The sequence below is a fragment of the Xyrauchen texanus genome, chromosome 4 (genome assembly GCF_025860055.1).
Source record: "Xyrauchen texanus isolate HMW12.3.18 chromosome 4, RBS_HiC_50CHRs, whole genome shotgun sequence".
Taxonomy (NCBI): Eukaryota; Metazoa; Chordata; class Actinopteri; order Cypriniformes; family Catostomidae; genus Xyrauchen; species Xyrauchen texanus.
This window is the reverse complement of record NC_068279.1, coordinates 44577714-44596138: the sequence shown is the minus strand read 5'-3', so window position 1 is coordinate 44596138 and position 18425 is coordinate 44577714. Positions and strand designations below refer to the sequence as shown.

Below are 18425 nucleotides of genomic sequence, written 5' to 3'. Positions count from 1 at the left end.
GTCAGTCAATTCAACATTTTCTCCAAATTTTTACTTTTTATCCAATAATTGATATACTATCTCATAATTACTTACGATCTCATATTTTCAACTGTTTATATAATAATTTATAACCATCACAGTTATTATGTAATTATCTCATAATTGTGATTTATCTTATGATTTATTATCTCAATTATGACTTCTCAAAATTGACTTTCAACTTTTATCTCATAATTATTACTTAATCACATGATTACAATTTTCGATAAAAATTTGGCTCTCATAATTTACTTTTATCAAAATTTGGATTTACTGTCATGTTTTCTAATTTTAATCTCATATTCTGTCTTGTCAGTATTGTTGATTTTCTATCTCATAATTTTGACTGTCATAATACTTATATTTTTTATCCCATTTTTATCTCAAAAGTATTGGTCATGATTAAGTCTTAATAATGATAAAATTATCCCAATATTGACTCTCATATGACATAAGCTCAAAATGATGATTTTGATTCTAATAGCTTTGACTTTCAATCTGACAAATATGATTTAGTATCTCATTTTGACTTAAAGCACAATTTTTTTCCCATGTGGTGGATATTGGCTTCATAAAAAAATTCCATTACCAGAAATAAGTTGTGTACTTCTCGCAGGTCATGTGCCAGCCATCAATCTGCAATTGACAGGAATGTGAAAGCTAGCTCTCTCCAGATATAATACATCAGATTATGGAAATAAAATAGGTTGCAAATGCATTTCATGTTTATATAAAAATAATTTCAAGAAGCTCAGTTCATAGACTCAAAAACCTTTATTGCAAGTGTACAATATAAACAATGAGCAGACGTTGTGGTTGAATGTCCATCAGAGAGATGTTATGAGCAATCAGAGACAGGTGAAAAAAGATCAAGCTACCTAAAAGGTCAACCGTTTATGTTTCTATATTTCCTCTTTCCATGGGCAGGGCAGAAATAATCACTATAAGCAATAGTTTGACAATCATAAGTCCAGTGTTGCTTTTCTGCTCTTGTTCATGGTCAATTCAAGACAATGGATCCGATCATTACCTGAAACAGCACTACTATGCTGTTATATATACATAAGGGGTTCTTTTAAAAAAGCATACAACTGGCCAAAAGTGCAATCAATATATAAACCGATTCCATCGCAGAAATAAATAGTCCAGCACAGGGCAGTAGAGCTCAAGGAAGGAGAATTGTCCACATGAATGACCAGTGAAAACACATTAAGAATGTATCCATGATGATCGCATTGCTATAGCGGCAATACGCAATCTTTGTTTCAGATTGTAAGTTTACTTGATCACTATGAGCAAGTTAAATGAAGGGAAGTAAAATTAAAATCTAGTCTCTTGGAATAACACAAATACTGGTGATCACTTTAATACACTGACAGTAGGAGTTTTGGTGAATGGCACAAAAAAAGCAAAGATTAAAATTCTAGTATAATATTGCAGTATTTCAAATAAATAAAATAAACATTTTAGGGATAATTGCTTTGATGTTAAAAAGCTGCAAATAATAAGAGCTCACTCACCAGTAGTTAAATTAATGTAAGCTCTGCTCCACCGGGAGGGGGGGAGGGGTACATCTTTAATGCAAAGATATTACTCAAAACTGTATTATACAGTAGCTGTATGTATGAATTGTCACCAGTTCGGCATGATTAGCACATACATTTCATTGCATGTCAAACACATTGATGGTTTGGTTACATTAGATCGATGGCAACAGGGGGCAGCAGACTAAGAAGAAACAGTTGACCCTCTCTCTCTATATATATCTATATATATTCCAAATGTGCAAATATTAGTGTAGAATTGATTCTGGGTCTTCACTGTGACTATTATAGCTGGAAAGGCATATTGCATCCTGACAGACATCAACACTCATAATATCATTAGTTTTGCAGTAAAATAAAAAGAGACCTTACAAAATTACATTACTAAATCTACAAAAAAGTATTTACAAAATACAAAAGGAATGATTTTTAGAGTAAACCTTGAAGAAACCATACAACGCTGTTTGAGCAGTCCACACAGACTCACGTGCAGGATATGAATTGCAGATACCTACAATTCAATGTTCTTAGTTACAATGCTAATTCTTGATGTTACCAGCATAATTACTACTAGTGCAAATGTTATTACTCATTTAAATAAATAGCATTTTCACTAGTTAATGGAATGGGAAATACCCATTCTTGGGGGACAAAAAGTACTGATAAGTAACTGCATTTTCACATCATTCGCTCCTTTTCAAAATGCTATTACGGATATCTAAAATTATTTTCTTACTAGCTGAAATTCCAATTTCATATATAAGCACTGTACTACTAGCTAGTAAAAGAGATAATACGTTTTTATATCAATAATTACATTAATATCATGTATGGGCATTTTCACAAGTAAAGGGATACTTCATCCAAAAACAAAAATTCTCTCATCCTTTATTTACCCTCATGCCATCCCAGAAATGTATGACTTACTTTCTTCTGCTAAACACAAATTAAGAATATTTCAGTTCTGTAGATCCATACAATGCAAGTAAATGGTGACCAGAACTTTGAATCTCCAAAAAGCCCTAAGTCAGCATAAAAGTAATCCATAAGACTCCAGTGGTTTAATCCATGTCTTCAGAAGTGATATTATAAATGTGGTGGAGAAATGGATGTTATTTTTTTACTATAAATTTCCACTTTCACTTTCTTCTTTTTGTGCATTTTTGGTGCATATTGCCACCATCTGGTCGGGGCATAACAGAGGTGGAGATTTATAGTAAAAAAGGACTTAAGTATTGATCGGTTTCTCACCCACACCAATCATATCACTTCAAAAGACGGATTAAACCACTGGAGTCATATAATTACTTTTATGCTGCCTTTATTTACTTGTTGGAGCTTCAAAGTTCTGGTCACCATTCACTTGCATTGTATGGACCTATAGAGCTGAAATATTTTTCTAGAAATCTTAATTTGTGTTCAACTGAAGAAAGAAAGTCATACACTTCTGGGATGGCATGAGGGAGAGTAAATGATGAGAATTTTCATTTTTGGCTGAACTATCCCTTTAATAATTGCATTAAAAATAGTAAAAAAAATATATATATATATATATATATATATATATATTTTAACATGTTTGATTCAGTATTTCATATCTGCAAATGGATTTCAGATCAATCAATTGAAGAGTCAAGATATCTTAAAAGGCTTTCTGAAACAAACATGAATTTTGTCAGGAATGGATATTTACACTAGTAACAATATAAGTACAAAGTACACGGTAAGAAATACATATCAGCTATGTATATTTGGAGAACAAAATAAATGATAGATTTCCAGTCATTTTTAGTAATCGTGTTTTGAACAGGACTGAATCGAGAGATCACTGTGAAATTCTATTTATTAGAATTCAGTTACAGAAATCAAGAATAGTTTTTTTACAAGCTGAAATTCCATTTTTGATTTCAAGAACGGCATCATGTTTTTTATGTCAATAATTGTTTACTTGTACAAAAATGTTTATTAGCATTTTCACTAGTAATAATTTCATTGCTGATAAAGATAAAGCATTTTAACTAGAAAAAACTGAACCATAGATATCCATAATTCATATCCGGCACGTGATCAAAAGTCAATGCGGCATGACATACTTGAGAGCATGGGTAAATAAAGAGCAATATAAACATGGAAAACAATGGCACCAGTACAACCTGGGAAAGTTTTAATACAGAACAAATCCTTGTCTAGCCAAACCTGCAATACTTGTGTAGGTAAATACATGTCTATTTGGTCTCAAGGATTGTTTGCAAAAGGAAACCTGATCGTAAAAGAGCAACGACACACAAACAACACAAGAATAAGATGGATACAAATAAACGTGCCTGTGACTGGCTTTGGTTGCTGGTTACCAGGAAGCTTTGGACAGAGCTTGAGGTGATGGCCACATGGCATCTTTGTTGAAACTTAATGGGATGGTTCACCCATAAATGAACATTGTCATAATTTACTCACCCTCATGTCATTCCCAACCCTGTATGTGTTTGTTTCTTCCATGGAACATAAAAGGAGATATTCAGCAGAAGGGGAGGGGAAGATATTATGCAAACAACAGCTTAACTTCAGTCTGTTTCTCACACAAAGCTATCAAACGGCTTCAGAAATATTACAACACCACACAAAAGCAATATGGACAACTTTTATGGTACATTTGTGTCCTTTTTGGCTGTTTGAAAGCTTATGAGCATCATGAACATGCTGCTAAACTTCTCCTTTTGTGTTCCACGGAAACAAACATGTCATAAGGGTTTGCAACAATATGATGGGGAGTAAACAATGACAGATTTTTTCATTTTTGGGTGCAACCATTCCTTGAATTGAGAGGTATTTGGAGTATTTTGTGTAGACTGATGCAGTGTCCATTCAAATGGTCTCAAATACAATACATAAGCATACATCCCTCCAGAATGATATGATTGTACATTAAGGCCATCTGACTGTACTGTGTACTAAATTGCACTTAGGTAAACCTATGCATTTGGTCTTGCTTTGATGAGTGCCGGAATGTTGGAATGTAAATCACTGAAAGTCTTCTTACTGATGTAATAGGGGACCGGCGAACCAATGCAGAGTTCCAACTCATTTACAAACATCAGCACACATGTCTGTTATCTCTCCAGAAAATATGACTTGAATATAAAACACCCCAAACCATCAAACAGGCTCAGGTCTTAAAAAACAAAACAAGACAGATAATCCTGGTTTATTGGGTGGACAAACGATCCATTTTCCAACATTCATCCACATAGTGTTCTTTAATTATTTCAGAGAGTCACTAATGCGGACACAAAAATACTCAATGGCGTACTGATTACACCTCTATTCGACAACATACATCTCACATTCTGTCTGAACTAGCTTAACTGTTGCTCGATGGAGATTAACAGGACAAAATACAGGGGAAACCTGCATAATTTTGTCATCAGAGCAAAGCGGAGACCTGTCACCATGCTAATGGCTCAAAACAGCTGGTGCATATGCAGTTCACACAGTGATTATGTGACAGAGTACTCTTTAAGTACAATAATAACATGTGATTTGGAGGGTGAAACATTGATAATGTTGTTCTCTGTAGATTCATGATCACCTGGAAGTATAGTATTGGTTCGGCCCTCTGACCATGTCCTCATCAAAGGCTATTTTTTCTTGACGGCAGCCAGTTCTTTCTGAATGTCTGCAAAGTTGGGTCGGTTTTCAGGCTTGTACTCCCAACACCGCTGCATGATCCTGTACACCTCATCTGGGCACTTCTGCGGGCAGGACATTCTATAACCTAAATTAGGCACAAACACACTTTCTATAGCATTGTTGATTGTAAAAGATACAGAAAATGGATATGCAAGAAAACAATCAAGAAGCTAACGGTGAAAGAAATTGTCAGTCGACAACTTGACAACATGATATGAGCACCATCTGGACTTGTGGCTACATTTGGGATGTAATTCTGGCATATGGTGTACTATGTGTTTCCCATGAATTACCTAGACTGTGCCGGCCTAAACTAAACTGTTGTCCCGCCACAGTTTCATAATGAACCAAAAATATTTGTACACTTCTCATAATAACATAAAAGATCTCTAACATTGTGTTTTACGCTGTATGCGCGCGCGCACACAAACCACATGGCTGCATCTGAGACACGAAGGCATTTTGAGGACACAACATTGTAAGTAATGTTAACTAACGTTACAGTATCTACTGCAGGTATCCAGTAGTCCAAACACAATTTTATCATTATCAATGTATGACAGGAAACAGATAATGTTACTGCAGAGGTTATCATTGAGAATTAACAACCTTGGACATTACACACATATTCAACATGTCATACTCCAAAGTATACTCCCAAAAGTATAGAAAAGAATGGGAGTTAATCCCTGAATTCAAGGGGTGGCTGAAGCCTTATCTTGGCAATGACACAAGGGCTTACCGTCCTTACCAGAGGTGCCCAAACTAGGGCCCGTGGGCCAAAGTTGGCACATGATGAACTTTGATTTGGCCTGCCTTGCCATAGATGACAAGAGGAAAAAGTAATGATTTGACGATTGTCACAATCATTGTGATTTGCGTGGCCCATGCGTGACTTCTTGTCAAACATAAGCCAGAAAATGACAGAGGGATCAGATGTTGGTCTCTGATCATCAACTGGCCATTTATAATCAAATTGCAGTTTATTTCACCTCTGACAATGGGATAGCCCTGGCTACTTCCATGTTTATCTGTAATATTAAATGATAATAGAAGTCATTGTAATTGTGAAAGTCAAGTTTACTTCTAACTTGTTAAATGAGCTTAATGTCTTTTGATTTCAGTCAACTTTATGTTCTGTTTAAACAAATTTCTCTTTTAAGTTGAGACAACCTAATATTTTCAGGCAGCACAAATACTTACTTTTAAAGTTGGAACAACAAGATTTGTTTTTGTACAGTGTATTGCTCACTACTTTTAAGAATACTATGTGAAACAGTACAAATGATGCAGAGATAAACATTTCAAACTGTGGTATGCTACACTGTTGTCACATGACCTTATCACATTGAATGTTTAATTCAGTGAGTGGCTTCCAGCTATTGTCTTGGAGATAAAATATGTTGTAATCACATTTTTTATTCAAATATATATATATATATTTTTTTATCTCTTACCGCTTGGCAGACTTTCCAAATATTGAGTCCTAAAAATCCTTGTTGATTTTACTTCCAGTTGATTCGTCAAGTTGGAAATGGAAGATGCAAATTGCATGGGATACAGTACTTATGCCTAACAGTTGTTTACATTGAAACATACATTAGGCTGCTTGTGTGCTGACGTCACCAACAAATGGGTTTTACCTTTCTCCACTTGTTCTCGAGCCTGTTGGTTGGTCATGCCTGGGTAAGGACACACTCCTAGACTAAAGGTTTCCCACAGGAGGATCCCATAGCTCCACACATCACTCTCTGAGCTGTATCTCCCTGTAAATCAAACAAATCCAAACATCAATCTAGAGCTAACCTGACAAGCAGCACTACTCAACTGGACAGAGTTACCTCTGGTGACAACCTGATGGCTTGACCAAATATATAATAAATAGCATTCACTGTAGTCAATTCAAACATATGATATTTTTCAAAGCAATTTACTTCAATCAGATGGGAAAATTAAAATGGCTGGAGTAACATAAAATAGTAACTGGGTGTCTGTCAACTCAATGTTGGCAGGCACTTCCAGTGTAGAAAAAGTTGTGGTTATAACGAGAGCACAGAATCTACATTTATATGATGTCGTTGTGTCTCGCGATAGTCTAGCCCAAGAAGTTTTCAAAGTCTTAAACAGTAAGCCCCCCTTCTGACAAAATATACAAATAATTGGGCCAGTCTTCTCAAATGGTCCAATACAGGTTGCTTGACCATTTTTAATTTTAATTTTAATTTTTTTTTTTTTTTTTTTTTTGAGTAATTACCTCTATGAATTGGATTTGCAAAACCACCTATTTTTGTATTATTATTATTTTACTTGGTTTAACCTTGACATGCATATTTGTATCATGGCACACAACAAATGTTAGTTAAACTGCTGTTTAAGGAAACCTCAATATCTCAGCTCAGGATGGTCCTAGCTCCTTGTACATTATAATGTGCTCTAGAGCTCAGTTTTTGTTCCATGTACGTATATAAACATTTTGCACATTCTTGTTCCTTAGACTTAGAACTTAAGTCCTAATGTAATGCTCAAGATTGCTCAAAGTTCCACTTTTAGGGTCAATTTATATGTATGTATAAGTATAGTGTGAATGCAGACCATTTCAGGTTTGATACTTCTCTTGTTTTTACATTTTTTTAAATTCCCCTCACTATCGGGTTAAATATCTCTGATGGGGGATCAGATAGGAACCTGACATTTTCACAGAAATAAGTCCTCTATAGTAGAATTCTGCTGTAATATTGTAGAGTTTGAGATTTTTTGAAAATGATGGGTCTAGCCAGATTGAGTTGTATGAAAAACTTTATGTAGTGTGGACTCTTTTTGAGTGCGATTTCCATAAAATTATCCAGTTATCACAAATAACTGAAAAAGTCAAGGAAATGTATCAGTCAAAAGGAGTGAGAATCCGGAGACACTTCAGAAATGCAAACTTTAAAAAAATGTTACAAACATGAACATGGTTTAGCTGTTTGCATTACCATAGTTCAGTGCTTCTGGTGCAGTCCACTTGATCGGGATCTGTTTGAGGCCAGATGAGGAGTAAATACCATCATCCTCCTGCCGGGACATCCCAAAATCACTGATCTTCAGCACGTTATTTTCTCCCACAAGGCAGTTCCGAGCAGCCAGATCTCTGCAAGATTAACAGCAACACTGTAACATGACCACAGCAACAATGCCCATTTTTAATAGAATCTGGCTGCTGACAATAAGACCAGGAACATGTATCAAGAAATCAAATCAATTCAATTCTGATGCTGTTTAGCTTCATTAGCAAACGGTAAACATGAACAGACTGCAACGCATTTCCAATGCCTTAAATGTCAACCCCAAAATGAAAATTGGTCATCAATTATTCGCACTCGTGTTCTTCAAAATCTGTTTGATTTACTTCTATGGAATCCAAAAGATGATGTTAGGTATAATGTTAAAGGTGCAGCATGCAACAATTTTCATGTAATATTTGCTTTTTTTTTTTTGCCAATGTGTGAACGGCTTTTAACGCAACTTAAATAATTAGCCCTTCCTAGGTTTCCTATTAAAGCCCGTAGACTGATTTTAATGTGAAGGGAGCGGGTCGTTTTTGCTGGGAAAATCCAAAGGATGAGACGTTTATGCGCGCTCCCGAGAGCCTTGCCTCAGCGCTTCTCTTCCTATTCAACAGTGACAACAGTCTGCAACACTAGGTAACGTTATCTTAGCAAACGTCCAGTTTTGGGGATCAAAACCGACCCTGAATTGGCAATCTTCTTATTGGACAGGTAAACTTACATAATTGCAAAGCATGAGAAACACAAGGATTGATCGGTGTAATTTTAGCTAACTTGATCTTACCTACTAACGCTAGCGAATTGCAAGCTACCTTGCTTCGTAACTTTCAAATAATTTCAACGATCTTCTATTTATACTAAAAGTTAGGTATACAGGATAAATTGAAGAAAATACGCTGGTTTCTTATTCGTAGTACAACATATGACTTACAAAGCACACAATAGTGCAACATAACTGTAAACTGTCTGGTATAGTTCAGTAGTATGTAGCTGTATGTGTGTATCAGTATGCTATTTTAACTGATAAGTAGTTTTAGTTTAGTCTCAAAGTTTGAAGTAAAAAAATCATAACCATGTAATTTTAATTATGCTACCTAATCTGTCATCATGATTCCTGTGAATCACGTTGTCTCTTTGTATGTTACGTCATTGTTTTGGACAATGTTCGCTCACATCTCTATGGAGTGTGTGCACAAGCGCGAGCAACAGGTAGCTGGCTGCAATTCATTTAACGGCCACAGGTCTCATTAATAACAAGGGTTTCGGGATCTTACATACATTACATCAGGGGTGTACATCTTGTACTCCACGGAAGACAGAACGTCATACGGGTTTGAAACAAAATGAGGTAGAATAAGAAACACATCTTCATACATTCAAAATGTAAAATAGGACTTCATTTATTTGTTTGTGCTTTTTATCATCCTATCTCCTACACCAGGCTCGTCATCACATTTGTAAAATAACATAAACGTAGTATTTCCAACCAGACATTTGCAATTCAAGTCTATGTCTATTGCTGTGCCACACACTGGCGTTTATGCTGAGCATACATCCTTAGCTAGAGAAACAGATTAGGTTACCACATCTCAAAAATTGCCTTGCTGACAGAGACATAGAGAAGGGTGATCTGACAGAAAGATTTTCGAACCACAACCGCCCCCTAAAATAATCATGTCTGACGGTAAATAGATTTTAGCAAGCTGCTGATAGAGCCGTGGCTTTGAGAGTGGCGAGAGCTCATTTCCGTGCTGTGACTCTCAGCAGGCTGGCCCTGGACTCAAACAGCACAATGCACCAAAGCTCATTTCACAGTTTAAAAATCACCACTAGACAGCAGCAAGAAAAACAGGGCACGAAGGTGTCGCAAGGTCCTGATGTTTTATTGGGTTGCTGAGTTGTTTAGATAAAGAGAAACTGTAGTGCCTCTGGTGATGCCATACCATTTCTGGACAGTTCAAGAGGATATCAATGTATTATAAGCAACAAATGTCAAACTTACATTATTACACAGCTTCTGGAATACATGATTCTGGTTGGTAAATCGTGGCACTCTGTGGTCAAATGCTTTTGTACAAGGAGTGCTAAAATGTATAACTGACCATTATCCCAGACTATGGATATGATTTCTTACATAGCCACACAAGTTTAATGTCTCTCATATCGCTGTGCAGTCTCATTCTTCTCACATAATAAAATAAATTCAACATAAATCAATATTTCATGTGCCTCTTAATTAATTTAATGAGTAGCCATGTAAAAGTTGGGGGCCCCACTTCATGTCAGGGTACTGATCAGTGTCAAGATTTATTTTTCAATAATAACAACCTGCTGACACATTTAACACAGTGTTAGCACTTGACGCAATGCGATGAAATGTAAAGCAATAAATAACATTTCTTTCATGTTCTGTCAAACTTGACATTGAAAATCATGTGGGTTTGGAACAACATAAGATTGAGTATTGATCAAAAGAATTTTATTTATGGGTTTAATATTCCTTTCAGTTTTTTTCATAACCAACCATGACTGCAAACAATTTTCAAAGAGTTTGTGTGGACAGTGAAATCTCATTGGCCTAAAATATATAATTACAGTAAATGAGATTCTTTTCTCGCCTCTGATTGGTTAATCATGCCATCCAGTGGTCTAAAATTTGTGAATAATGACCGCAAATCCGGTTACTCTGTCATCTTTCTTGTATTACTCTGCCATCTTTACAAGCAAGCTAATATAATAATTTGAACTCAAAACAATATTTCAAGTCCATTTATTTATTTATTTTGCAATTAGTCTTGTAATAAGCGGTATAATAAGGAATTAAAGAGTCATTTTTGCAATACGAACACCAAAGAACTTCAGGAGGTTCAGTTAAGCCGTTTCTGGAGAATCTGGTCCCTTTTTTCTCACAGAAAAAATGATTTCTGATTTATGACATGATTTCTACTAAAAATCAATATTTCATGTCCATTTAATTATGTACCTGGTAAGTAGCCGTGTAACAAGTGGGATAATCTACAGTCGGATGGTCTTTTTCTAAAAATAAAACCCCTTTAAAACAATACTTCAGTACTGCTCCACATCAGGGTCCTGACCACATGGTCAGGGTTTATTTAGTGATAATGACTGTAGATTATTCCTTAGGTAGCGCATCGAAAACAAAACAAAAAACAAAAAATTCCAAACTAAATACTAAAAATAATGCAAACGTAATGGTACTAAAAATTTACTTATTTTCTTTTTAAAATATAATTCCAATTTTTTTTTCCTAAACTAAAAATTAAATAGAAACTAAACTAAATAATTTTAATTAAATATTAACTAGATAAGAAAAATAATGCCATAAAAATAACACTTAATGGTTTTAAAAATAGTCAATTTTTCTTTATGCTAAATATAATTTCACTTTCTTTTTTATTTTCCTAAACTAACAAAAAATTGAAACTTACAAAATTGGAAAAACAAAAACTAAACTAAATATAGCTGCAAGCAGCGATGACGGGCCCTAGCACATTGGGTCCATTTCCACCTGGTGGCTTTTGGAAAATAATGCAAGGTGGACATGCATTTGGCATTTCAAATTTATCTAAACAATTTTGAAGCAATTTGGGTAAATATTCTTTTCTCCCCAATTTTGAATGCCCAATTCCCAATGAGCTCCAAGTCCTCGTGGTGGCATAGTGACTCGACTCAAACTGGGTAGTGCAGGACGAAACTCAGTTGCCTCCGCACCTAAGACCGTCAATCCGCCCATCTTATCACATGGCTTGTTGAGCGTGTTACCGCAGAGACGTAGCAAAAGCAAATGCTTCATTTTAGATCAAAAACTTCATCAATGTTCACGAACTTGGTATCAAATTAAAGCTTAAAAAATAAACTTTCATCTTCTGCAGTCTATTTTGCAATTAAAACATTACAGTGAAACATTAAAAATGTTAAGAGTACATTTTTCCAACATGCAACATGTGAGCGACAGTACTTATGTTTCATGTTCTCTGCTTATCCGATCCAATTATTGAAGAAAAAAAAGTGCATTTCATTGTGAGGGTCCACTGATGAAAGTGCAACAACCACCTCAGATTGGTTAAGTAACATTATTACCTTCTAGATGGAGTTCTGTTAATATTTTTGCATCTGTGATTATTTGGCAGCTTTAAATCACCTGAAATGTCCGCTAACATTATACCAAATGTTTTTAACGGAAGTGTATTATACAGGATAAGCTTTTATGTATGTAAATATCTTGTGGCGTGCAGGGCGTGGCCAAGCCGAGTCGGGGCACGAGAGATAAATAGTAAATCACTGTGCCACCTGTGCGCCACACTGTTCTCACATTCCAGGGAGGAGTGGTGGGAGTATTTATGGAGTTAAGACAGCGGCAGATGGGAAGAGATATACACACAGAGCTGTGTGTGTGTGACTGTGTCACTGTGATTGCTGAAAAGCAAGGCTGTTCAGTGTTGTTGAATGAGTTTGTTAACTGTGCTGAAAGCAAGTCAGAGGCCCAGTGACTCCCCAGCCTGAGTTTGGTGATGGGGGTATGTGGTGAGCGGGCGTGGCCGAGTGGCGTCGGGGCAGAGCGAGGCTGGAGAGATAAGTGGTAAACGAGTTCCACCTGTGCGCCACACTAGTCTCGCGTTCCAGGGAGGAGTGGCGGGAGTATTTAAGGAGAGAAGACTGTGGCAGACAGGGAGAGAGAGACGCACGGAGCTGTGTCACAGTGACTGCTGAAAAGCAAGGCTGTTCAGTGTTGTTGTATGTGTTTGTTTATTGTGCTGAAAATTATGTTTTGATGTACACTGAAAAGTGTGTCTTGCGTGGATTGTTTACCTGGCTCCCGCTTCCTCCTTCATAGTTACGGCAGAGGACACACACACACACACACACACACACACACACACACACACACACACACACACACTTAATTGTTAATTTTTTATTTGATTGCTAACGGATTAAGTTTTTGCTATAATTTAATATTTATTGAACAAAAATATAGATCTAAAGATTATAATGTAATGAAGTCATATACAATTTTTTTTAATTAAATTAACAAATGTAATTCAACGTATTAGGTGTTAAGTTGGTCTAAGTAGAGTTTAATATGAGCACTGAAATCATTTAGACTTGTAATTTTGTTGCAATTATGTGGCAATAGGTCTCAATTTCTTTTATTGTTGCATTTTTTCTCAGTTCTCTTTCAAAATACCTTACATTAAATACATTACATTACAATAGTACATTAACTCTTAGTCTGCACTCATTATTCATATGCACAACTATTTAAATAACCTTTAAATTATGTTGGGAAAATAAGGACATAAATTAGGTTAGACTACTGTGTGTCCGGCAATACATTAATCATTAAAAAAAAAATCCAACTGGTAACCGACAAACAACTATTGTTCCTCAATGTTGCCACAATGTCGTCATGACGGACTGGCACAGTTCCAAAGTTACGTTGTGGCTACAAATCCAAGAATTACACTTTTCCGGTTGTCACAACGTAATCAGTAACATTGCCACGATGAACATTTGGTCATCCAATTACAGTGTAGTTAGGTAATACAAGAAAACACATCTAAGTAATTAAAATAGACTGTAAATAAATCTGTAAACTAAATACACAAATGAGGATTCAACAATTAGGCCTGTTGCCATTATTACATTATCTAATGTTTAAATCTGTTATGTGGCCATATATCCAAACAAATACAATTAGAGCTCATATATTTGAGCATTTATATACACATTTAAATTCCACAAATGTTAAAAAAAATCATGTTACATATATGAATATTGCAATTTTTTTCATATTGACCTATAAGGTATATTGCATATATCTATATAAGTGACCTTTTTATATCAGTAAAAACATTTACTTCCAGCATACAAGTGTGTTCAGCATATATCATAATTTTCAGTTTCGTAGCCAACTTTATGACACTTACAATTCTAATCAAAACTAATGGTGATTTTAAGTGAATGTTAGGGATTCTTTGTATAAACGTGAGTTTTATGTCTCATTCGCAGCACACAGGGTGAAGATTAAATGCTAGTTGTGATGTATGTGTGCTCTCTGCGGTCCAGTGAAAGTTTAGAAGGATTTTGATAGTGAACGTACAACTTGGAGCACTCTTACTATGGAGATGATACAAACAGCAGCTGTACACTTGGATATGTTACGACTGCTTCAGGCTTTTCAAGCATTTGTTTTGCCACTGTCAAACATGAAGGAAAGCGATAGGATTCCCTCAGATTTGCGTTTTTTGCTGAAAATTTGTGGGAATGATAAAAAAAAATGGCATGCTATCGCAAATAATGCGGCGATTACTTGAATGTGCAATACTGAAAAATTTGTCATGTATAGAAGAAATCCCTCTTTCGTCAACTCGCAAAATGCGCAGTCTGTTATGTATAGTCTAAGTATGTGTAACTGTATTCATCAGTTAACTGTGTTTATCAAAAGAATGACATATAAAAAGTTAAAGATCAGTTTAAGACGGCTAGCAAAATAACAGCGGCAAGCTCATGATACATGGCATTTGAAGTCGCACAGTAATGATAAGCACTAGTTAAAGATTACTTTAAATGGTCTGCTTTGATAGAAAGTCATTCTTGATGATCAATTCAAGTTCTAAAATAAATATTTAACATAATAAATTTGATAACTTTATCTCTATGTGTGCTATCGTCGGTCACGAGATATTGCAAGTCAGGGGAAAAGTACATCAATCAGCTCCGGTAAAAGGAGTCTGCCTGGGTGGTCTAGTGTATTCATTCGCTCATTGCATAAGAGGTTAAAGGCTCTAATCCGTCCATATGAAACTATATATTTTAATTAACAAAATTGCATCCGCATTTCAGTGGATGTATATCTTGAGTGGGGACACGTTTGTTTGCTTTTTTCTCAGGGCTTTGTCTGGAAAAGCAATGAGGAGCGCTCACTGCCCATTCTCAATTCCTTAAGTACATCACTGTGCCACAAATGTTGCCATCTTCTTAATACTGTATAATTAACGCTTATGTTGTTTAAAATTAAAAGCCATTCATGAGCATGATGTTGCTATTTTGCTACCCATCTTAAACAGATCTTTAACTTTATATGTCGTTCTATTGATAAACATAATAAACTGATGAACATAGTTACACAAACTTAGACTATACATAACGTACGAAAGGGATCCTTTCTAGACAAAATCCTAGAGGGATTGAGAAGTGGTATTTTGGGAATCAGTCAACAATGGACATTATACTATTGGACATTTCTGGTACTGCATCTGAACAAGTTAATTGCCACTCAGAACTGGGTTAAACATATGACTTTGGTTTTCTAGTATTTTTACATTTCAGTTGATTTTTTATTTATATAAAAAATAAAAAGTTTGTGCAGTATATTTTCATTACAATTATCTTCTTAGCTTTTCTTTATTTCACTATAAAAAAAAGTGCTTTCCCTTACACAAAAAACTGCCATGGCAACAGTATTTAAGATATCAAATATCCCTTTACAATTTTTCATCAGCAGTTGAAAGCAATTCATGTAAACACAAGAGGGCTACTTCTATTAAGTCTGATAAAATTGCCTTACTTCCTGGTACCAGTCGGTGGCGCTATGACACTGACCCATAATAGCCACATAAATGTGATCAGCCCCCATTACCAAACATAAAGCTGAATTTTCATCAAAATCATACAATGCACACAGAAGATATAACGAACTTCCTGTTTCAGATTTGTGCCCGTAATTTCTTGCCTCGCCATGGTAACACTGTTCAATATATAAAAATCCATTCACGTTTTAACATCTTCAATGTCTTGGCATAATATTGCCAGTCACATGAATTCCCTAGGAGCATTAAAAAGTTCAAGGCCTGCCATTTTCAAAAAAAATGCACATTCAATCAAAAATGGCTGACTTGCTGTTGGGCAGAGCTAATGACTTTAATTTTGAAAGTTGTCCAGCTTGAGAACAATATATGTAGCAAGTTTGGTGACCATAGAAGAAACTGACACCACCTTTTATCAAAAGGTGGTGCTGCAGAGCTCATGTGTTAACTTTTGCCCAGGCTTAATGGCCTAAAACACTGATGTGTGTGCAAAATATCATGAAAATGCAAGCATGCAAAGTACTTCAAAAACGTGAATATACATAAAAAGGAATAATAAAATTATTGTGTTGCCAAGGCAACACTGTTTAAGATATCAAGAGTCTTGGCATTATTCTTAAAAAATGTTGAGCAATTCAGGTAAACATAAAATACATTTTTAATTTCAAAGTCTGTTAGAAGTGCCATACTTCTGTCAGTTGGTGGTAATACGGCCATGACCCACAATAGCCACATCAATGTAATCAGCCAGCAAGGTAAAACTTATAGCTCAATTTTGATGTAAATCAGACGATGCCATGGCAACACCGCTTGCTGTATAAAAAAATCTGTTCGCAATTTAGCATCGTCAATGTCATGGCATGATGCTGCCCACATTTGGTACCTGTAACATTAAATCCCTAGGAGGAGTATTTCAAATTCCAGAGCACGCATTTTTCAAACAATCCCAAATGGCCAACTTTCTGTTGGGCAGAGCTTATGACTGTCAGCACAAAAGTTGTCTGGCTTGATGAGATCTATATGTGTACAAAGTTTGGTGAAGGTAGCTCAAAAGGGATGTGCTACAGGGCACCCGAACTTGCCCATCTTCTAGGTGGAGCTACAGAGCCTCCACAATGTCAGTGCTTGGGCCCTTAATACTAAATTATACAACAAAAAACGTAATAATCTTAAAAATAGGATTATTATAATTTCTGAATTTCTTTCTTTTTTATTTTGGGTTGAAATGTGATATGGGCATGTTCTTGACAGGTTTTGTGACATTCAACCAGAAATAATGAATTATATCACAATTAAAACTACAGTTCTTCTTACCTGTGTATACAGTTCTTTAGCTCCAGGTATGCCATTCCTGCAGCAGCATCTAATGCAAACTTAACCAGTTGTTTTGTCTTAAAGTCCTCCTTTTTCTTTCTTAAGAAAGATAAAAAGTCGCCGCCTGTTGAAAAATGGCCAAATTATATGAGCTATGTGTATGCAATATATTAAAAACAAGTGTATGACACAACTTTTGATGAGGAAGGATTTCTGTGGCTAATGGCGGAGACAAAGATCCAGTTTACTGACCTGGTACAAGTTCCATTACTATGTAAATGGGCTGCCGTTGGGTACAGACGCCTATTAACTTCACAATGTTAGGGTGATCATACTGCTTCAGGATCCTACAAGTGGTGGTGGAAGCATAAATGAATATGGACTGCATTGTTTATCTTTATTTTATTGACTTTAACTTTTATTTCTAGATGTTTGAGGGTTTAAAAACAGTATGTGTAGGTCTGAGGTAGGGTTGCTTCGATACCAACATTTTGGCTTCTGTACAATATCAGCCCTGGTACCTCAGTATTGATACTAAATCGATACTATAAACAACAAATAAAAGCCTCGGAAAATGACGATTAAACTAACTGCATAAATTCTCAGATACAAATTATGCATTTTCTGATTTACATTTTTCTGGATTCCATGTTAAATGTTTTACTCAAATGATATGATCAAATGGTGTTTCATCAAATATATATATATAGAAATAAAAAAAATTGCAATTTTATTTTGGGTAAAATAAAATGCTGCACAACAGAGCTTCGCAGTATTAATGAAAACACTCATGAAAAAAAAAATCTAATTTCCTGTGGTGCAAGGCTGCTATAGTTGAATAACAACATGCCGATAAAACACTGATTTTTTTGTGAAACATTTGTGATATTGCATAAAGATAATAATGAGTTTATGTGAGTGTGTGCACGTGTGAAGCAGATGACAGAGCAGAGCGGCACCTCTTGTACATTCTGTAGTGTGCAGTGCATGGGACTATAATATTTAATTAAATTGCATCCTTCTGCTTTTTAATGTTCACACTTGACCAGACTGGTTCACACAAACCAGAGGTTTTTTTATTTTATTTTCAAATTGTCATTGATCTCAAATTTGTCACATCTCATGTAATTTTGCTAATGACAACATACTGTAATATGGTACCAAAATTAGCAACAAGATGATATCGTACCATTTACATTTTT

General features: G+C 35.4%; 1 protein-coding gene across 1 annotated transcript in view; it reads right to left on the bottom strand.

The window, feature by feature from the left end:
- Positions 1 to 1743: 1743 nt before the first annotated feature.
- Positions 1744 to 18425, bottom strand: part of LOC127642952 (tyrosine-protein kinase Fer-like) — a 47733-nt gene continuing 31051 nt past the window's right edge. Inside the window, exons 15-19 of the mRNA XM_052125421.1 lie at positions 17476 to 17570; positions 17224 to 17347; positions 8228 to 8382; positions 6896 to 7018; positions 1744 to 5337 (exon numbers count right to left, since the gene is read on the bottom strand). Coding sequence (XP_051981381.1) covers positions 5201 to 5337; positions 6896 to 7018; positions 8228 to 8382; positions 17224 to 17347; positions 17476 to 17570 — 634 coding nt within the window. The 3' untranslated portion in view covers positions 1744 to 5200. The remainder of the gene's footprint in view (positions 5338 to 6895; positions 7019 to 8227; positions 8383 to 17223; positions 17348 to 17475; positions 17571 to 18425) is intronic.